Raw genomic sequence first — 23,561 nt, 5'->3', positions numbered from 1 at the left:
GAATTTGTGTCCAATGTTCGTTGGGACGTTTTTGCTGTATGGAGGGTTGTACCAGATGATCTGGTACAACCCCCCATACAGCAAAAACGTCTCAACGCCAAAAAAGAACAGAAAACGAAGCGGCATCATCTGGTACAACCCCCCATACAGCAAAAACGTCTCAACGCCAAAAAAGAACAGAAAACGAAGCGGCATCATCTGGTACAACCCCCCATACAGCAAAAACGTCTCAACGAACATTGGACACAAATTCCTCAATCTGATTGACAAACACTTTCCCAAAGACAACAACCTAAGAAAAGTATTCAACAAGAACAACATCAAATTGAGCTACAGCTGCATGAACAACATACGACAAATCATCTCAAACCACAACAAAACAATTGCAAATGAGCCGTCGACCCCCAGTCAGAACGACTCCAAAACCAACAAAGCATGTAACTGTCGAAAGAAACCTGATTGCCCTCTCAACGGGGGGTGCTTACAAACATCAGTTGTCTACCAATCTAAGGTAATACGCAAGGACATTAACACATCCGACACATATGTAGGATTAACCGAGGGTGAATTCAAAACCAGATGGAACAACCACAAGGCTTCTTTCAGGAACCAAAACCTGCGAAATACCACAGAACTCAGCAAACACATTTGGGACCTCAAAGACAATAATGTTGAATATTCAATAACATGGCAAATTCTTGCATCCAGCACACCTTACAATAGTGGTAATAAAAGATGCAACCTATGCTTGAAAGAGAAACTGTTTATTATTTACCGTCCAGACCTGTCATCCCTCAACAAGCGCAGCGAAATTGTAACAACATGCCGCCATAGACGGAAACACCTCCTAGGTAGTAACACATGAGCCAATCACCACGCCCCTAGGCCAGCCTGTACCCACCCACTCTGTACCCACCCACTCTGTGCCCTATATAAACCATGGTATGCGAATGCTCCCATTAAAATCTCCTGACGATTGAGGGTACCCCCCCTCATGAAACAGGCCTGTAGAGATGAAATAGTCTTGTGATTTTTTTCCCCACACATACATATATTGCGCTCTACTACGGTATCGAGCACTATTTTTTGGATAACCTTATTAAGACATATATATATATATATATATATATATATATATATATATATATATATATATATATATATATTTAATATAATATTTAATATTCAATTATTATTATTATTATTATTATTATTTAATTCATTTCACTTCACAGGTGTCATAGTCGATGCCTTCAGTGACAATCTACAATGTAAATAGTCATAAAAATAAAGAAAACACATTGAAATGAGGTGTGTCCAAATTTTTGGCTTGTACTGTATATATATATATATATATATATATATATATATATATATATATATATATATATATATATATATATATATATATATATATATATATTAAATATATATATATATACATATATATATATATACATATATATATATATATATACATATATATATATATATATATATATATATATATATATATATATATATATATATATATATATATATAAAAGGGATTTCACTTCACAGGTGTCATCGTTTTGATTTCACTTCACAGGTGTCATAGTTTTGATGCCTTCAGTGACAATCTACAATGTAAATAGTCATAAAAATAAAGAAAACACATTGAAATGAGAAGGTGTGTCCAAACTTTTGGCTTGTACTGTATATATATATATATATATATATATATATATATATATATATATATTTATTTAATATATATATATATATGGACACACCTTCTCATTTCAATGTGTTTTCTTTATTTTTATGACTATTTACATTGTAGATTGTCACTGAAGGCATCAAAACTATGACACCTGAGAAGTGAAATCCCTTTCAGGTGACTACCTCTTGAAGCTCATCGAGAGAATGCCAAGAGTGTGCAAAAAAAGTAATCAGAGCAAAGGGTGGCTATTTTGAAGAAACCAGAGTATAAAACATGTTTTCAATTATTTCACCCTTTATTTGTGTCATGTCTGTGTAATCATGTTTTGTTTTAAGTCATGTTTTGTTTAGTTATAGGACTCTTTAGTTTCTGTCTTTTCACTCCCTTGTCTTGTTTCCATGATTACCCCATTAGTTGCACCTGTTCCACGTTTGGACTCATTGTGCACTCTTGTTTTGTCACCGTAGTTACCCATTAGTTTCACCTGTCATGTCACGCACCTGTTTTGAGTCACGCACCTGTTGTTAATCATGTCTGTGTTATTTAAGCTTTTCATTTTCTGTTGTTCGTCCTGGTGTCATATCCTTTCTAACCCTGCTATCCTCTTGTTTCAAGCCCTGTTCACGGTCCCATGCCACAGTAAGTGTTTTGTTATTTCGTGTTCAGTTTCTGCCTTTGTGCAAGTTTTGTTTTCATTCGCCAAGTTTTTTTTACCTGCGCCATTGTGCGCGCTTTTCGTTTATTCCCTTTTTGATAATAATAAATAAATCATGTACCCACCTTCAAGCCATGTCCGATCCAAATTCTCTTGCATCTTGGGAAAACAAAAACTCCATAGTCCAAGTCTTGACAATTTGTTAAGTACATAACTCCACATGTGTTCATTTATAGTTTTAATGCCTTCAGTGACAATCTACTATGTAAATAGTCATTAAAATAAAGAAAAAAAACCAATGAATAAGAAGGTGGGTCCAAACTTTTGGCCTGCACTGTATATATATACGTATAATATACAGTCGCGATCAAAAGTTTACATACACTTGTAAAGAACATAATGTCATGGCTGTCTTGAGTTTCCAATCATTTCTACAACTCTTATTTTTTTGTGATAGAGTGATTGGAGCACATACTTTTTGGTCACAAAAACATTCATGAAGTTTGGTTCTTTTATGAATTTATTATGGGTCTACTAAAAATGTGAGCAAATCTGCTGGGTCAAAAGTATACATACAGCAATGTTAATATTTGGTTACATGTCCCTTGGCAAGTTTCACTGCAATAAGGCGCTTTTGGTAGCCATCCACAAGCTTCTGGTTGAAATTTTGACCACTCCTCTTGACAAAATTGGTCCAGTTCAGCTAAATTTGTTGGTTTTCTGACATGGACTTGTTTCTTCAGCATTGTCCACACGTTTAAGTCAGGACTTTGGGAAGGCCATTCTAAAACCTTGATTTAGCCATTCCTTTACCACTTTTGAAGTGTGTTTGGGTTCATTGTCCACCCAACTGCGCCCAAGACCCAACCTCTGGGCTGATGATTTTAGGTTATCCTGAAGAATTTGGAAGTAATCCTCCTTTTTCATTGTCCCATTTAAAGCACCAGTTCCATTGGCAGCAAAACAGGCCCAGCGCATAACACTACCACCACCATGCTTGACGGTAGGAACAGTGTTCTTGGGATTAAAGGCCTCTCCATTTCTCTTCCAAACATATTGCTGGGTATTGTGGCCAAACAGCTAAAAAAAAATTTCATCTGACCACAGAACTTTCCTCTAGAAGGTCTCATCTTTGTCCATGTGATGTCAAAGGTATGTAAAGTTTTGATCGCGACTATATATGTATAATGTAAACATATATTTTTACTTTCAACCCTTAAATCTCTCAGATCCATCCACTGATATAAAAAAAATATTTCTATGTTTTATGCTCTTTTTGTCAATGGAAACCCAGTTTTTATTTATGACAAAAACACAAACTATGCAATATTAGTTCCTTGCATGCACAATATTTTTGTAACTACATCCACACATCTTATCTCACTACCAACTCACCAACATTGTTTTTTATTACATTTAAATTGTTGGCAGATTCGAAGCAATCATTCGTCTAATATAAATACATGGTACTCTGTGGTACTCTGGCGGTATTAATTGGTTGATGGTTCAAATTACACCTCTAATAGGACTTGCATGTGTTTCAAAGGGAAATGTTTGAATTAATTTGGCTCTCATGGAAAACTCATAAAATAGCAGGTAAACAGGTCGTTATAAAAGGTGGTCAATGGGGGACAAAGCGGTCCCAGGGAACTCTAATGTGTACTCACTCAATAGCTCGCGCTAAAAATAAGTTAGCAAATAAGAGGACCAATGCAATTTTTTAGATTAATTCCTTTACAACTTGTGTGGCCATATGTTATCCCGTTAACCTTTTAAATTAATTTTCTGTTGCATGAAGTCAAAAGCAATTAAAGACCCAAAAAAGTCCCTGGTCTCCCCGAGGGTTAAATATTTTAGATTAAAAAAAAACAGAGGACTTGAACTCACAGAATAATCACAGATTGAAAGTGTTTGAGAAAGCAGCAGGACAACTTAATCAGATGTTTTATTTTTTTTATTTCAGTGCTACTTTAGTGACATATTGAGTATGAGCACACTATTATGATATCCATAAAACATTGGAATGATTAGCCAGCCTACACAATCAAAAGGATAGACAATATCATTTGGACTTATTCGAAAAGAGTGTGAACTGCTTTTTGTTTGAGCAATACAATCATCTATACCAGGGGTGTCCAAACTTTTTACACTGAGGGCCATTTTCACCTTTTTAATTTTGTGAAAATGGTAAAAAAAAAATAAAGAGGTAATAAATATATTTTAAAAATAGCCCCTTGTACACCTCTGATCGGTACAATTAATTTTAACAATAAAACATGTTCATTATTGTACAAATCAAGCACTGTGTAATTATCACACAATTAAATACAACTTATGGACTCTTTTTTTATACGTAGGTTCAAAAACATCAACACGTTAGCCTTAAGAGCTACTGACATTAACATAAAATAAGGCAACCTTTTAATGTACAAAAAATGTAAACATTTATGGTTCAACAACAGCAAAAACAAGATTAATCGTATTAAAAGATGTGAGCTTTTGTTTATATCGTATGAATTTAACCATCTTGCCTGCAGTGAGCTGATATTGTTGTGAAGTTGGTATTAATAATGCGAATATCTTTAGCCATGCAATTAGTCCATCCGCTCTAAGGCAGTTGACCTTCAACCTTTCTGCTCTGAGCCATTTTTTTCACCTTGTTATCGCCGCACCTTCTTTCCTACCTCGTGGGCCTCTTCCTCCTCGCCCGGCCCCTCCTGTCTGTCATCTACTGGCAGCACGTCCTCCGTATCACTGCAACATTGGGATTCCGGGAGCGACATCTCAGAGTTGTCGTTGTAGCAGGCGAAGGTGGAGAGGAACGTTGTGGAACTGTCCAAAGTGGGCGAGGGCGTGGAGATGTCTCTGTCCGGGCCGGACGTGGAACCGGGAGACGGCAAGGGGGAAGAGATGGACGCCTGGAGGAGGAACGATATAGAAGTCACTACTGAATGTTGTGATAAATAAACTCTGTGTTACAAGCAATGTTCCCTCTAAGGTGCGCACCTGTGCAATTGCGCACTGCTCAAGCGTCCTCTGCGCACGGCAAATCTATGCCACGCACAAAATCAAATAAAAAAATAAGCGCATAACAATTTTCGACACGACACGCACACGACAGAGGAAACAGTTTTCGTCATCATTGTTCAAATATTGTAACGTCTGTCGAGACGCTTTGAGGACATGAATTCCATCCATCACTTTACTGAGCAAAACTCTTTATTGTTGGCCATAAACACATCACCAAAACATTAGTAAAAAAAATTATATCTAGCAAAACTGGTCATTTTCTGCAGTACAAACCAGACCAAAAGCAACTTTGTTATATCAACAGCAGCCGCTCGCTCTTTCTCATTTGCACCAACACATGCACATATGGCACTTAGCCAGTGATGCGTTTACAGCCACACAAAAAGTCGGACAACTCCAACACCACACATAAAGTGTCATTCCAGGTCGTTACACTATGATTTACCAATCAAATGTGTGCTTATTCTAGTGTCCTTTATTAGGAATCTTAATTTATAAATATTAATCATGAAATGCTGTTAGTATATTAAATAAATACTAATAAAAATATATTTTTTACAAACAGGAAGTTGCAGGAATGTACAAATGATCCCCTCCTTACATCTCATTGTGCAACATGTGAATGTTTTAATGGGAACTAAATGCAATGTCTGAAAGGGGTACACATTATTTCCAAAGCAGGACCTCCACCCAGACAAACAATACAAGTACACAGTTCATGAAAAACAATATGTTTTGTTATTGTCATTATAAGTGGGCCTAAACACTTATATTACAAAATAATCTCATGAAAATGACTGCTGTCATTTGATTATAATAATAAGAGAATGTTGTCTGTCTATCTGTGTTGGCCCTGCGATGAGATGGGGACTTGTCCAGGGTGTACCCCGCCTTCCACCCGAATGCAGCTGAGATAGGCTCCAGCACCCCCTGCGACCCCGAAAGGGACAAGCGGTAGAAAATGGATGGATGGATGGAGATTGAACTTGTTATTTAGTCAGGTTTGGGACAGGTGTGCTGCTAGTGTAGCCACAGTGTGCACGTCTGATGTTGCTCACATGGGCTCCACTGAATGCTCAGGGAGTTTTTGCGTTTGCTCACACACATGAAAAATTAGAGGGAATATTGGTTACAAGTAAATAGACAAATAAATTGGTCGTGTTTCTCAAGATGCGGAAGGACAGGAAGCAGCAGAAGCAGCGTGCTGGTAAGAGTCTCTTAATAGTAGTAATAGTAATAACTAGAGATGTCCGATAATATCGGACTGCCGATATTATCGGCCGATAAATGCTTTAAAATGTAATATCGTAAATGATCGGTATCGGTTTCAAAAAGAAAAATGTATGACTTTTTAAAACGCCGCTGGTACACAGACTTGGGGACAAGTACAGAGCAGCTGCGTCTCCCAGTCATACTTGCCAACCCTCCCGATTTTCCCGGGAGACTCCCGAGGCAACCATTCTCCCAAATGTCTCCCGATTTCCACCCAGACAACAATATTGGGGGCATGCCTTAAAGGCACTGCATTTGCGTGCCGGCCCAATCACATAATATCTACGGCTTTTCACACACACAAGTGAATGCAATGCATACTTGGTCAACATCCATACAGGTCACACTGAGGGTGGCCGTATAAACAACTTTAACACTGTTACAAATATGCGCCACACTGTGAACCCACACCAAACAAGAATGACAAACACATTTCGGGAGAACATCCGCACCGTAACACAACATAAACACAACAGAAAAAATACCCAGAACCCCTTGCAGCACTAACTCTTCCGGGACACTACAATATACACCCCCGCAACCCCCTACCCCGCCCACCTTAACCTCCCCATGCTCTATCAGGGAGAGCATGTCCTAAATTCCAAGCTGCTGTTTTGAGGCATGTTAAAAAAAATAATGCACTTTGTGACTTCAATAATAAATATGGCAGTGCCATGTTGGCATTTTTTTCCCCATAACTTGAGTTGATTTATTTTGGAAAACCTTGTTACATTGTTTAATGCATCCAGCGGGGCATCACAACAAAATTAGGCATAATAATGTGTTAATTCCACGACTGTATATATCGGTATCGGTTGATATTGGAATCGGTAATTAAGAGTTGGACAATATCGGAATATCGGATATGGGCAAAAAAGCCATTATCGGACATCTCTAGTAATAATAGTAGTGTGATGCTAGCATGAATGAACTAGAACATAACATGGACTGTACAAACGTAAGTTGTCACATAGAGCGAACATTGGAGCCGTGCCGATTAGCTGGCGAAACCGGGTATATAAGAGACGTGATTAGTGTCGGCAGCAGGTGGGGACACCAATCAAATAAACAAGAGTCGGGTGTGTGTAGTCAGCGCCCTTAGCAACAAGGACTGTAAAGAAAGGCGGAAAGGAGCACTGAGAACAGAACAGAAACACTAAACTAAAACGAATCATAACAAACACAAGACAAGACCTGTCATGAGAGGTCATGACATAAAGAAACGGCAGACCTCAAATATACGCCTTCTTTTTCACTCAGGAAAAGAAATGACACGTCTGGTTGGAATTACCGTACTTGTCTAACTTTTCTGCCCATGACCGCAATTGAAAAAGTTCCCCACACTACATTCTAACCACAGCAAAGTGCGAGGCAATGGTGCAGTGAACAATGGTGCAGTGAACCAGCAGGCAGTTGTGGGGGAATTCCCCTTACCTTCAAATGCAAATACGGTAATAACCTTTACTGCAGGGGTGACCAAAGTGCAACTCACTTTTTAATCGGCCCTTGGCATATTCTTTATTAATGAGATCCAGACCCTGACTGAAGTGAGAACCCCAGGGGTCTCCAACCTTTTTTCATCAGAGAGCTACTTTTACAAAAGGAAAATGGCAGTACGACTCATTTTTAACGTTTATTTTCATAGATTATTTCAACCCAAACAAAAGGAATAAGCTTGTTTTGCCAGATCGTTAAAGATCTGATGATGATTTTTATCTACATCTAAAACGCCTCCTTGTGGTGTAGATAATACAGGTGAAACTAAAGAAAAAATAGAATATCGTGTAAAAGTCCAGTCATTTCAGCGGTTTTAATCATGGCAGCATGGCTCATGTGGTAGAGCAGTCGGCCAGAAACTTAAGGGTTCGTGGTTCAAATCCATCTTCCGCCATCCAAGTCACTGCCATTGTGTCCTTGGCCATGACACTTCACCCACCATCCTACCACACTGGTTTAAATGTCTCTTAAAAATGGAGATAATGGGTCTCATAATGTTAAGCGCTGTGAGTCTCTAAAGAAAAAGCGCTATATAAACATAATTCACCTCACTTTCAACTTCAAATGTGAAACTAATATATCTCAAAAAACTAATTGCATACCAAGTGAAATATGTCAAGCTTTTATTTGTTATAACTTTGATGATTGTGGTTTTGGAAAACCCAAAATGTTCTAATTTTGTAATTTTCAATTCAAGGTTTTCATAAGCTATGAGGCATCCATCCATTCATCCATCCACATCAAAATTATATCAAAGGAAGTATTGTGATATCTTAAGTTGCATGTTATGGGCCTATGTCATATCTTAGTTTCACCCACAATATTCAAATTTGTTTGTATGTATTGGATATACTTTGGTGTACGTTTTGCGTAAATTTTGCTCCATAGTCACTTTTATAACCTATTTTAAGACTGTGTAAATGTTTGATCCTGGAGGCGTTCCCAGATTGCAAATAAAACCATGCCCACCTTCTCCAAAAGTATCATAATTTATAGTTTGGAAAATGTGCACTGTTAAAAAACTGCCAATACTTAATTTTTTGCCAGACAAGGGCGAAAATAAACTTTATAAATATTATATAGATTCACCCGGTCACAACATTAGGTACACCTGCACCAGATCGATACACATTCTGCATTAAAAAAGCTGCTTTTCACGCCAAAATGCATGAACCTTATGATTTGAAGCTTCGCCATTGTTCAACACGAGTATCCAACATTGTAAAACTTTTTAGTCAGGAAAGAGGAAAATATTCATGGGCCCCCTTTAACAAAATGTTGCTATTTGCAACTCACATTTTGTATTAAAAAATTTACAACAAAAAGTATTGTTCATCTGATCTGCATCTTGTATTTCAGTATGCATTTATAGTATTTCTAGTGCAAGTTTTTATCACTATGAGAGCTACATTTTAAGCTTTACATGATGGGCAACATTTAAATTGTAGTTATTGTAAATTAGGAAGCAGATCTTTAGTCAAACAGTGCGGTCATTGTTTGTGCTACTTTATGGTAATTTGGTATTAAAAAGTGGCATCATGTCTGAATTGAACAGTTAAACAAATACTAAAAGTACTAAAAAGTACTCACTTTTGTTGCCAGGGATTTAGGCATTAATGACTGTGTGTTGACTTATTTTGCAGTACAATCTGTGCACTTACTATTTTATATTGTTGATAAAGTGTCAATTATTAAGCGTTGTCCCATGAAAAGATGTAAGAAAATGTATGTCGCAATGTGAGGGGTGTACTCATTTTTGTGGGGTACAGTACTTTATTAAATAGTACACTAATTTGTTTTGTTACATCCATCCATCCATTTTCTACTGCTTGTCCCTTTTGGGGTCGCAAGGGGTGCTGGAGCCTATCTCAGCTGCATTCGGACGTAAGGCGGGGTACACCCTGGACAAGTCACCACCTCATCACAGGGCCACACAGATAGACAACATTCACTCTCACATTCACACACTAGGGCCAATTTAGTGTTGCCTATCAACCTATATAAAGCTAAAATGTGGATATTTTGTTGAGATATAGTAGTTTATATTGACTTAGTTACATAGGATTGGTTTTAAGATTTCCAATGCACAAAAATTATCATTACAAAATACTGTAAAATCCAGACATTAGCCACTACTTTTTTCCTAGACTTAGAGCCCTTATAAAACCGTGCAGCTAATTTATAGATATTTCTTTTGCTGTTTTGTGTTCGACAAATAGTTTTCAATAAACACAAGCAGAGACGCTGAAAAGGTGTGTTATTGTTTGTGCAATGGTGCCATCTTTCGGACGGGTTCGCTCACTACGTATCCATGCACTAAATTAGTCTGATTTCTCAAATAGTTACGTTTTTTGTATTTTTACACTTACAGGTGAAGTCCCAGTGTCCATGCACACTCTCTAATGGGACTATTGGGACCATCATACACAGTGTGCCTCCCGTACAATGGGAGGCTCTTTTTTCCTTTTAGCGCAGATAAAAGTATTTATTTTCTGGGTGACCTATGACGCTCTGTTTGATCTCCGCTGTAGTATTGACACAGATTAGAAATACCACGTCTCTAATGGCTATGCTGATGGTAAATAGCAGACAGAATCAAGAAATGATCTTATGTTGTGCTACGGACATGACGCTACTACCAAGAACGTATCGGAGCAGATGCAGGTCCGAAGCAAAAAAAGACTGGCGGAAGAGTTTTTTCGAAGGATTAATAATGGAAACAAAACATTAGAATGTCTCCGAGTTCATTCATAAGGCTCTGTGGATTGATGGAAGCAGTTTTAAATCCGAAGGAAAAGACAATTTGTGCCGTGGCTGATACTGTTCCAGGTGAGGGTTGCTATTGTTCTGGACTATCTTGCCAGTTGTGTGGAATACAGAGTTATTCTTAATCAGTTTTGAGTTTACAAATGCAGCGTAAAGAGGTTTGTGTAAGCGTCATTATATGCCTTGTAATATACCTGCTTCATTCTCTTTCATCTCGTTCGTATTTCGTTGGGGAGTCTGAATTCATTCCTCATTTCCTTTACTACCTTCTTTAAAAAATCTGTTCCTTTTTTTTTTTTCCTATGAATGCCCTTAAAAATGTTTTGTTCTTTTACTTTGTGAAGCAAATAAAGAGTCTCATCTTCATTACAAGTGTAGTTTATGTTTTTATTGAATGGTATCTGCTTCCGGGTTGTATCCCGCGCGTTGAGAATGGCGCATGCGTGATGGCAGACGAGAGATCTGGTTTCCAATCGCATAATCCAGGTGTGTTAGGCCGACTTTAAACAAACCAAACACGATCGGATTAAGGTGTTTCCATGGGGTGTAGGAGGCTTATTTAGAGCCGAACTATTTGATAAAATCTGACTAATTTAGTGCATGGACACGTAGCGACTGTAGTATTTCCTTCTAAAGTTAAAGTTAAAGTTAAAGTACCAATGATAGTCACACACACACTAGGTGTGGCGAAATTATTCTCTGCATTTGACCCATCACCCTTGATCACACCCTGGGAGGTGAGGGGAGCAGTGAGCAGCAGCGGTGGCCGCGCCCGGGAATCATTTTTGGTGATTAAACCCCCAATTTCAACCCTTGATGCTGAGTGCCAAGGAGGGAGGTAATGGGTCCCATTTTTATTGTCTTTGGTATGACTCGGCCGGGGTTTGAACTCACAACCTACCGATCTCAAGGTGGACACTCTAACCACTTGGCCACTGAGTAGACATGTTTAGTGCTTTAAACCGTAAGTACAAGTGCCATTCCGTTTTCTCGTCATCCTCAAAGTTTCTACTCGTATGGATTATTTATTCATCACTCCAAGCAACGTTGGTAAGTTTTACAATATAACTAAAACAACTCATACTTACTAAACTGTCCCACGTGTGATGTTTGTAGTACTGTTTTCATGCATTTTGTACGTGCTATCGTAATTTAATGAGGCTAGCGTCGTTAGCATTATCTAATATGCTAACACGTTTTATTAACACAGTATTATTACCTTACAATGGCATTCTTTTTGTATTCTTTCAGTTTCACAAATTCCTCAGTAAATTCACCAAAACGTCACCGTGGAGTTATTGAGTCTGTTTAGCTGGTTAGAGAGCCACCTTTCGCAGCGAGTGGGTCCATGACGATGACTTCTGTTTTGTTTGATCAGCCGTTTTACTGCCGTGTTACAGACATCGTTTGGAAACAATTAAGGTATGTAAATAAACATTTACAAGATCTTTCTGTGTGAATAACTCATTACACAACGTAACTGTGGCTTATAGTCCTGTGCGGCTAACATTTGGGAAATATTTATTTCCTAAAATTTAGTGGGTGCGGTCAAAAGTACGGAAAATATGGTAAACAATATATGCCAATACTGTTATATAACTAAAGGTCTCACACCTAACAGACACCTCATACTCTCTGCAGTTGAGTAAATGTGTATGAGAATATAGTGTGTGTTCAAAGGTAACCTGCAGTGAGACACTGGACTTGTTGGTCTTCTCTTTAACTTGGACCATGGCTCCTTTAAGTCCAGCCAACTTTTCAGTCATCTCCAGGGCGGCTCTTAGCAATTTGGGAGTCTCGGGCTTGACGGAGGCTGTCTGGGGATGAGGAGGCTCCTTAGCTTCTTCTTTGGCTTCAGATTTCTTCCCCTTTGTGAGCATCTTTCTGAAAAGAAATGATGGAAAGAGCATTCAGAAAGAAGCAGCTGTTTTTAAGCATTTTTTATGCATATATGTGCTAGGGCACACATCTTAATAACTAATTACGGGCTTCTTGTCACCTTTGAGATGAACAAGATTATTGTTGCATGTAAGAGATATTACAAATCTCATTATGATTGAACCTAGACACACTCCAAACTCGTAGAAATGGGTCATATAAAATAATATACATTGCTAACCGAGCTTTTTTGCGCAGCAGTTTCTTGGATTCCGGGTAGTGGACCAGAATTTCATTCAGGTCTTTCTTGTCCAGGATGAACAGATTGGCGAAGCCATGAGCAATTACATTTGCAGTGCGTCTGTTGCCCCCACCTACGGAAAGTAAACTGCCAATCAGACAGAAGACACGGATATTTTAGATTATTAAACAAAATACACTTAGCAGTCATGAAGAACATTTCAAACATCCTTACCTGATCTCTCCAAAGACTGAGCCAGCTCTGAGAGTAACAAACACGGTTTTCCCATCTGGACCGCCAACCACTTGGACTTCCCCAGCTTTGATGATGTACATCTCCCGACCAACTTCCCCCTGAGGGGGAAAATTGTGGCATCGTCAAAGCTACACCATGGACTGGTCACCTGTCAATCACGGGATCAAGGCCGCACCATGCTAAATTGAGGCCCTGAGCAAATTTTATTTTGAGGCCCCCTGATACCATTAGAACATTTTCTCACACTTTTTTTTATTTATGCCAAAAGGATTTTATATTTTGTTTTTAATCAAACTTGAATTCAATTTTATACACGTTTTGTACTGTTGTATATTTGTTGGTCGTGCGATGGGTGATGAGCCAAGAAGATGCCAACGAGGAATCGTCGAATAAAAAGCTTAATTTGTTTCAGCGAGCCACAGACAGGAGCTGCAGCTCCACGAGAAAGAGTATAAATACCTTTTACATGAAGACCCTTGCTCTTTGTAATTATTGTTTATTGTGAGCGAACTGTGGTGCTGAATTTCCCCCAGGGATCAATAAAGCATACTTGCCAACCTTGAGACCTCCGATTTCGGGAGGTGGGGGTGGGGGGGGCGTGGTTGGGGGCGTGGCTAAACGGGGAGGAGTATATTTACAGCTAGAATTCACCAAGTCAAGTATTTCCTATATTTATAGGAAATACTTGACGTTCAGTGATATCTAGCTATATATATATATATATATATATATATATATATATATATATATATATATATATATATATATATATATATATATATTTATTTTATTATATATGTATATATATATATTATTTTTTTTAAAATTATTATATACATATATATATATATATATATATATATATATATATATATATATAAAATAAATACTTGAATTTCAGTGTTCATTTATTTACACATATACACACACATAACACTCATCTACTCATTGTTGAGTTAAGGGTTGAATTTTCCATCCTTGTTCTATTCTCTGTCACTATTTTTCGAACCATGCTGAACACCCTCTCTGAGCATTGATGTGTGGCACGCACAAAAGTGCTTTCATCAAATGCACTAGATGGCAGTATTGTCCTGTTTAAGAGTGTCACAACATTGCTGTTTACGGCAGACGAACTGCTTTACGGTATACAAAAAAGTGACTGCTGTTGTTGTGTGTTGTTGCCACGCTGGGAGGACGTTAATGAAACTGCCTAAGAATAAACCCACATAAGAAACCAAGAACTCGCCTTCCATCATTCTATAGTTATAACGTGATTGGGCAGGTACGCTTTTTTATATTGTGGAGGACCTGAGTCCGCCTGAATTTCGGGAGATTTTCGGGAGAAAATTTGTCCCGGGAGGTTTTCGGGAGAGGCGCTGAATTTCGGGAGTCTCCCGGAAAATCCGGGAGGGTTGGCAAGTATGCAATAAAGTACTTTATTTTATTTTCTATTCTATTCTAATTCTAGCCTTGGAGCCGGTTAGTCTGACCAGTCAATCTTTCCCTGACATAATTCCTCTGATCAGTTTGAGTCGGGTGACCTCCGACTCCTATCCTTTACTCCTACCTGTGAAGGCTTCCTACCAGATGTTGCTAATGTTTTTATTAGGGCTGTGAATCTTTGGGTGTCCCACGATTCGATTCAATATCGATTCTTGGGGTCACGATTCGATTCAAAATCGATTTTTTTTTTTCCAATTCAACACGATTCTCGATTCAAAAACGATTTTTTCCCCGATTCAAAACTATTCTCTATTCATTCAATACGTAGGATTTCAGCAGGATCTACCCCAGTCTGCTGACATGCAAGCAGAGTAGTAGATTTTTGTAAAAAGCTTTTATAATTGTAAAGGACAATGTTTTATCAACTGATTGCAATAATGTAAATGTATTTTAACTATTAAATGAACCAAAAATATGACTTATTTTATCTTTGTGAAAATATTGGACACATTGTGTTGTCAAGCTTATGAGATGCGATGCAAGTGTAAGCCACTGTGACACTATTGTTCTTTTTTAAATTTTTTATAAATGTCTAATGATAATGTCAATGAGGGATTTTTAATCACTACTATGTTGAAATTGTAACTAATATTGATACTGTTGTTGATAATATTAATTTTTGTTTCACTACTTTTGGTTTGTTCTGTGTCGTGTTTGTGTCTCCTCTCAATTGCTCTGTTTATTGCAGTTCTGAGTGTTGCTGGGTTGGGTTTGGTTTTGGAATTGGATTGCATTGTTATGGTATTGCTGTGTATTGTTTTGTTGGATTGATTAATAAAAAAAAATAAAAAAATAGATTTTTTTAAAATGAGAATGGATTCTGAATCGCACAATGTGAGAATCGCGATTCGAATTCGAATCGATTTTTTCCCACACCCCTAGTTTTTATTATCGCTTCTAAAGGGAAGGGGCTATGAATACGTTGATATGAAGCGCCCTGTCATTCATTAACTGGCGTTCTACATGACACTTATAGGAGTTTTTTGTTTTTAGACAGTGAAAGTCCCACACAAGCCCAGGCAGGACATGCAAACGACACACAAAAGACGCCCACAACTCACCTTTTTGCAGACATAATCCCCTGGAAGATAGACAACTGAGCGCAGGCTTTTTAACATGTCAAAAATCATCTGTTGGTCACAGCCCTGTTAAAAACAAAAAAAACAATGGATTTAGTCAATATCTGCTATTTGGTACAGTTCACATTCAGGTGAGTTGGATAATAATTTCTTATTATTCACTACTACAGTGGAACCTGTTTGAGTCTGCAATCTATACTAACATTTTACCCAAACATTTAATAAAATCGAATACAAATAATGCAACAAGAGAAGTATACCACGCTTCTCTTTTCTAAAGTAAATATGCACAGCAGATATTGGCATCTACATCAACAATATGATTTGCCTGAGTGGCTGGACAAAATAGATGAAAAATACAAATACTTTTTTTAATCGATTAAAAATCGTTACAAATAAGAATTGCGATTAATTCAAAAATCTATATTTTTGACACCCCGACTGGGCACCCTCAGATACGCGATTGAAACCTGTAGATTAGAGGACAATGACCCTTAACAGAATTTGCATTCCCAAATACTTCACCAATATCAAAACTGACTCAGTTGACAAACTATACACAAGTTTGGCTTCGACAATGACGAGAGCTTACTCAAATCTCTTGTCCTATGGACGTGCTCATATGGATCAATTCCACCAATCTTCGTCACTTCCTGTCAATGAGAAAGGACGCAAAGAAAAAAGGCGTTTTTGTTAAGTCTGAAGATTTTGGCCACTGATTTGCGATCACAGCCACAGGAGAGTCACCTGGCATCTTCGACCTGATTTTGGTCAGTTGAGAGGCACTGATACGCTGAAATAAGGCGAGTTGGAAGAGCCGTTAGCCTCAAGCCAACGGCGCCTTACCGCAATTCCAAAGCGGTTGCCTAGCAACCAAAAGCTACGGCGAGTTTATAGCTGTTTTAAAGTGCTTCCGACGACGCAGAGTGATATAAGTTGACAGGCTGACACCTCAAATTGATCTCTGAACGGAGCAAGGTACGAAATTGTTGAAACAAACAAGTTAAAAGTGCCGCAAGTCGCTAAAGAAGCAACTGCCGTTTAAGACGCAAGAGGCACTGACGTCAGCGACCTGCCGCGATGCCAAAAGCTAAAGAAAAAACTGAAATCCTGAAACGTTCCGTGTCAGCTGACACAGGACACAAGGGGGAACAAGATTTGAGGTTGGACACAGGACATGATGGGAGTCAAGAAGGGATACTACAAAAAGTATTCCATGAATTTAAAGAAGAAACAAAAGAAGAATTGAAAGAAATGATGGATGGATGGAAAGAAGAATTGAAAGAAATGAAAGAAGATCTGAGAAAAGCAACAACAGAACACAAACAAGATATGAAAAGTCTGCAGCAAAATATAGAAAGTCTGCAAAATCAGAATAACAGCATAAAAAAAGAAGCCAATGATACGCACCAACAAATGAAGACCCTTCAAGAAGACAACAACATGCTGTGGAATATCATAGATGAAATGGATCAGGATAAACGAATGAATGATATCATCGTGACAGGGCACCGAATTAAACCAAGATCCCATGCGAAAGCTGTGAATAATGGAGGTGAACCAGATGAAATGGATATGGTCTCAGCAGAACAGCAAGTGGTTAACTATCTGCAATCAAAGGAAATTGAAATCGACATTAATACCATCGAAACATGCATCCCACTGAACGGAATAAACAACAACACCACGCCAGTCGTCCTTGTGAAACTCGTAAACAGAAAATCTAAAATGGCATTGCTGAGACAGGGAAAGAAGCTGAAGGGAGAACAGGAAGTGAACAAAAGTTTTAGCAACTGTTATGTAAAAGAAATGGGGTAGGATTAAATAAACTCTGCTTCTTCCTACTCCTTTTCGAACATGTTGAAAAGAGAAACTGGAAATTGTGATGTATCTTGTTGTATGCTCGCATGTTCGAAATAAACTCAAACTCAACTCATTTTAACTTAGTTTTATCGAGGTAGCGAGCCTTTGGAATAGCGAACAGTTTGTCTCATCATTTGTTTTCATTTTTTCATTTTGTACGATCCAATTAAATCCAGTTTGGTGCTCTCCCTCACATTACCGCAGGTAAGGTAAAGCCATTTAAACAAAAGCTTTGGCCTACAAAAGTGGCTACCTTAGCAGAAACTTGAGGGTTCCCGTTTTGAATCCAGCTTCTGCCATCCTAACCACTGCCCTTGTGCCCTTGGTCAAGGCACTTCACCCACCTTGCTCCCAGTGCCACCCACACTGGTGTAAATGTAGATAATGTCACTAGAGAAAAAGTGCTAAATAAATATAACTCACTTCACTTCGCAATGCATTGCGAAATCACGTGCCCTTTCGACCCCTATATCAGTATTGTATGAGGAGAAAACGTTTTATCGGGACAACCCTAATTATCACCCATTCTCATTATGTCTCTGAGCAAACTCACAAGAAAAAGTTACAGCAATTTGGTTATGGCGACAACCGCCTATGGTAACGTGAGTCAGCCAGTCAACTGGCGGTCAACATGAACAGGTTCCACTGTAAGTGATTGTAATATGTTTCCTTTTACCTGAAAGAGAGGGACTTTGCTGACAATGGAATAATTGACATCGATGGCGATGTCCAGACGCATTTTATCTGGTAACTGAGTCAGCAGCTCCTGTTCATCTGGATGGTGGACAACTTTCAGTAAGTTCTACCCTGTATACCAGACCTGGGCAAATTAAGACCGGGGGGCCACATGCAGCCCGTTAAGCTTTTCAATCTGGCCCGCCGGACATTCCCAAATATTTTTTTTAGATCTTTAAGATGGAAAGTGTAGCTGCCATTATGATGTGCAGTGATGTTTTCAAATTACCATAAGTCGTGAACAATACAACATATTTCAATGGTTGGAATCTGCGCTTTTGCATGATATTTTAGTGACTAGTGTTGTCCTGATACCAATATTATTTTGATACTTTTCGGTACTTTTCGATACTTTTCTAAATAAAGGGGACCAGAAAAAATTGCATTATTGGCTTTATTTTAACCAAAAATCTTAGGTGTGGCGGACCGATACTTATCAGAGGCGGTATGGTACCGAATATGATTCATTAGTATCGTGGTACTATACTAATACCCGTATACCGTACAACCCTACTAGTTACTATGGTAATCTACGCCACAGCAGGTCAGACGAGGCACCAAGCAGTGTGGGTGGGGAGCGTTTCCACAGAGTGTTTCCAGAGCGGCCATCCTGAAATGCGGGTGTCAGGGACAGACGTGGAAGGAGATTTTTACAAGAAAGTTCTAAAGCTTAGTGATATATCACATACGATATATCAGATTGTAGATTTTTTTTGTTTTTTTACCCTTCACGTTCATATTTAGCTGTGTTTGTTGCATTTTTGTTGCATTTAGCTTGATTGTAATATATGTGGATTGAGAGGGGGTGTGACGTTCATATGTTCTCAATATTCAGGGTTTTATCGTTCATAGAAAAAATAAAATTCCATTCCGTTTTAAGGCGGTCTGTCATAACATTTTTAGCATTCAATCAGACTTTAGTGTGAGGTTTTGTATTAGTTTTCCTAAAAATAGATATACCGGCCCCCAGACACATTTTTTTCTCTAAATTTAGCCCCCAAGTCAAAATAATTGCCCAGGCCTGCTGTATACAGTACATCTATGTCTAAAATGCCAAGTTTGAAAAACAATCTGTTGTTGAATCATGTGAATATTGTCCAAATAATGCCACAACTCAAACAGAGCCACAGGTCAATAGAAGTCCAGAAAGGCTAGAAAAACATCAACGCTTGTAACCTGCAGCACTTGACTGTTCAACTTGAAGATCAAATCCGTTTACCAACTTACCCAGCATGCCTTGTGATTGCCAGGTGTAGTTGTACCATGTTTTGACGCGGTTTTGGACATCCTTGGGGATGCGATACGAAGACATGTATTTAATGGTGTTGTCCATACAGGTGCGGTAGTAAGTCTGACTCGCTGTGGCTGCGCCAACAACATCACGCATCTGAGAAAAATGCATAGATTATGTATCTCTGTGTCTCTAACTCATTACCAGCACTGGTTTATTTGAAAACATACTTGGCCAATCATGATGGAAAAGGCGAAGACTCCCACAAAGTAGTTGATGAGTTGGAAGACGATCTCAAACAGGGTGGTGGGATCTGGCAACCCCCCGATGGTGATAAGCGTCTTCACCGCAAAGTAGTAACAACGGATGTAACTGTGGTGAGGGAGGACACAACACAGAAGGCAGTGTGTACTTTCACCTCAGCACAACTGGCAACCAGAGAGACTATCACACAGCCATCATTGAGTTCTGTTGAAAACCGCATTACAATGACGCACACAAAGCCAAAAACAAAATGTGATTGTTGCACCAACCCATTGCCTTTGCCGTCGTACACCCACTTAGTGGAGCCCAGTCCATTGTAGGCAGAGCCCCAGTAGTAGAGGCAGGCGTTACAGTGGAGGCAGTAGAGAAGATACGTGGTGGTACGGATCACCCTGAAGGACACATTTAATAGCGCGTTATGTGTGACGAGGACGACCATTTTGGTTAAATTCTGAAGAAATATAAGTTTGTTCCACCGTATGGCATCCATGGCAGCATACCTGTAAACGTAGGCTTTGGTCAAGATAGCCTCTAAGCGCTCGTTGAATTCAAAGAATGAGTTGATCTGTTGAAGCATTGACACAGAAATGCTTAAAAAAGTTAAGTTAAAGTACCAATGATTGTCACACACACTAGGTGTGGCAAAATTATTCTCTGCATTTGACCCATCACCCTTGATCACCCCCTGGGAGGTGAGGGGAGCAGTGAGCAGCAGCGGTGGCCGCGCCCGGGAATCATTTTGTAGATTTAACCCCCAATTCCAACTCTTGATGCTGAGTGTCAAGCAGGGAGGTAATGGGTATCATTTTTATAGTCTTTGGTATGACTCGGCCGGGGTTTGAACTCACAACGTACCGATCTCAGGGCGGACACTCTAACCACTAGGCCACTGAGTAGGTGCCACTGAGTAGGCTTGAGAATTGTGTTGACACTGATCTTAATGTCGCGGTCCTGCAGACGTTATGGCGGTGTGGGTGCTCGGACAGAATTATTCATAAAATTTTATTACTAAGGGTCAATTTGTGCGGAAAATAAAATCCTATTTCTCTGCATGGAAATGTCCCTTATATTGAAATGCAGATATTGACAGGTATGCCCTCTCTCGAGCTGGACAAGGCTCTGAGTTGCCGTTTCATTTTGTTTAGGAAACGTCAAACATAATGTTGTTAGCGTAATATGGTGGTTTATTTAGCGTCAAACAACATCAGGGGATTACGGTATATAAACATTGTTATTACCTGTCTGTCTGATGCTACGTGCCACAGGAGATGCACCGTAGGCTGCAGATGTTTGCGTTGACACTAAACACTACAGGAGGAGGGGGAGAACCTTAACATTTGACAACCAAACAATTACACAAGGCGAATCAGTAAAGAATCTGGGTATTATCTTCGACCCAACTCTCTCGTTTGAATCACACATTAAGAGTGTTACTAAAACGGCCTTCTTTCATCTCCGTAATATCGCTAAAATTCGTTCTATTTTATCCACTAGCGACGCTGAGATCATTATTCATGCGTTCGTTACGTCTCGTCTCGACTACTGTAACGTATTATTTTCGGGTCTCCCTATGTCTAGCATTAAAAAATTACAGTTGGTACAAAATGCGGCTGCTAGACTTTTGACAAGAACAAGAAAGTTTGATCATATTACGCCTATACTGGCTCACCTGCACTGACTTCCTGTGCACTTAAGATGTGACTTTAAGGTTTTACTACTTACGTATAAAATACTACACGGTCTAGCTCCGTCCTATCTTGTCGATTGCATTGTACCATATGTCCCGGCAAGAAATCTGCGTTCAAAGAACTCCGGCTTATTAGTGATTCCCAGAGCCCAAAAAAAGTCTGCGGGCTATAGAGCGTTTTCTATTCGGGCTCCAGTACTATGGAATGCCCTCCCGGTAACAATTAGAGATGCTACCTCAGTAGAAGCATTTAAGTCCCATCTTAAAACTCATTTGTATACTCTAGCCTTTAAATAGCCCCCCTGTTAGACCAGTTGATCTGCCGTTTCTTTTCTTTTCTCCTCTGCTCCCCTTTTCCTTGAGGGGGGGGGGGGGCACAGGTCCGGTGGCCATGGACGAAGTGCTGGCTGTCCAGAGTCGGGACCCGGGGTGGACCGCTCGCCTGTGCATCGGCTGGGAACATCTCTGCGCTGCTGACCCGTCTCCGCTCGGGATGGTGTCCTGCTGGCCCCACTATGGACTGGACTCTTACTATTATGTTGGATCCACTATGGACTGGACTCTCAGAATATTATGTCAGACCCACTCGACATCCATTGCTTTCGGTCTCCCCTAGAGGGGGGGGGTTACCCACATATGCGGTCCTCTCCAAGGTTTCTCATAGTCATTCACATCGACGTCCCACTGGGGTGAGTTTTTCCTTGCCCGTATGTGGGCTTTGTACCGAGGATGTCGTTGTGGCTTGTGCAGCCCTTTGAGACACTTGTGATTTAGGGCTATATAAATAAAGATTGATTGATTGATTGATTGAGAAGGCTGCCCTCAAGCAGTTTGGGAAGGAATTTTAACTCAAACTCAAATATATGCTCATCAGATATCAAAACATATCCGAGGGAATTAATGACAGATCGTAATTTTTATTCTTAAATTAATTTATAAAAAGGGCTCCACTTTTGAGCAGTGCACGTGCCTGGTGTCATGTGATGGAATGTGACCATTACTCTTGTTAATCAGTAAGCCATTTTTTAAACTGTTAATGTTAAATGGCAAAGCTCACCTTGAGTAACCTAGGCAACCGTAGAAGAGGGTTGATGCCAGTTTTGAAATAGAAGAGCTCCAGCGGAGCAAGACTGGCAACGTCGAACTGAGAAGACAAGATGGTGATACCTCAATGAATGCTTCTTGATAAGGGTAATGCATATAAAATAAAATAAAAGCAAAGTAGAGAGAGACATGCATTAATTACACTACACAGAGCGATAACAACACTGTCAAGCTGACCAGCTTTTGGCAAAACACATGTCCCTGGTTTCAGGACTCAAAGCCTAACTTACAGGAATTCTCCAGGATGTGACAAAGTACTGTATTTTCTTGTTGTGGCTATGTTTTCATGGTCAGGCGACGGCCATAACATATGCATGAAGGGTCCTCTAGTTTACAAGTGAGTACAGTAATCTACAGTAGAACACACTCAAGGCTACTATGTTGGGTAAAAAAGTGATTATATGGGTGTTATTTCATATTTAAAGCTCTCTGATAATGTTTAAAAAACTTATTTAGAAGGATGTAAACGGTTTGCTTTAACTGAAAATATTTGATTTATTATTAAAAATAATCCTACTTCGTGGAAATGTGTTTACCACAGTCAGGCCTGAAACCAATTAGCCGCGATAAATGGGGGATGACTGTACAATAATCTGCCTATGTGTAAGGCCCTTCTCTACAGATAAAGGGTGCCAAAGGTGCGGCATTCGTATTTCCTTCCTTTGGGAAATAGTCCATACATAAAATGAAACATTATCAAGGAGGGATTTGGGCCAAAGAGGAAAGTTAAAATATTGAATGTTTGTACAAAATATCACATTAGCAGTAAGAATTGTTGAAATACATTTACCACACT

General features: G+C 39.1%; 1 protein-coding gene across 1 annotated transcript in view; it reads right to left on the bottom strand.

Moving 5' to 3' along the window:
* Nucleotides 1-4,310: 4,310 nt before the first annotated feature.
* The window catches only part of LOC133612636 (uncharacterized), a 63,196-nt gene continuing 43,945 nt past the window's right edge, over nucleotides 4,311-23,561 (bottom strand). The window contains exons 30-40 of the mRNA XM_072913905.1: nucleotides 22,719-22,805; nucleotides 20,475-20,539; nucleotides 20,244-20,366; nucleotides 19,941-20,082; nucleotides 19,707-19,866; nucleotides 18,421-18,518; nucleotides 15,864-15,947; nucleotides 13,279-13,397; nucleotides 13,045-13,191; nucleotides 12,611-12,809; nucleotides 4,311-5,278 (exon numbers count right to left, since the gene is read on the bottom strand). Of these exons, the coding sequence (XP_072770006.1) occupies nucleotides 5,021-5,278; nucleotides 12,611-12,809; nucleotides 13,045-13,191; nucleotides 13,279-13,397; nucleotides 15,864-15,947; nucleotides 18,421-18,518; nucleotides 19,707-19,866; nucleotides 19,941-20,082; nucleotides 20,244-20,366; nucleotides 20,475-20,539; nucleotides 22,719-22,805 (1,482 nt within the window). The 3' untranslated portion in view covers nucleotides 4,311-5,020. The remainder of the gene's footprint in view (nucleotides 5,279-12,610; nucleotides 12,810-13,044; nucleotides 13,192-13,278; nucleotides 13,398-15,863; nucleotides 15,948-18,420; nucleotides 18,519-19,706; nucleotides 19,867-19,940; nucleotides 20,083-20,243; nucleotides 20,367-20,474; nucleotides 20,540-22,718; nucleotides 22,806-23,561) is intronic.

This window comes from Nerophis lumbriciformis, linkage group LG10 (genome assembly GCF_033978685.3).
Source record: "Nerophis lumbriciformis linkage group LG10, RoL_Nlum_v2.1, whole genome shotgun sequence".
In the NCBI taxonomy this organism is placed as follows: domain Eukaryota; kingdom Metazoa; phylum Chordata; class Actinopteri; order Syngnathiformes; family Syngnathidae; genus Nerophis; species Nerophis lumbriciformis.
This window is presented reverse-complemented; position numbering and strand designations above follow the sequence as displayed.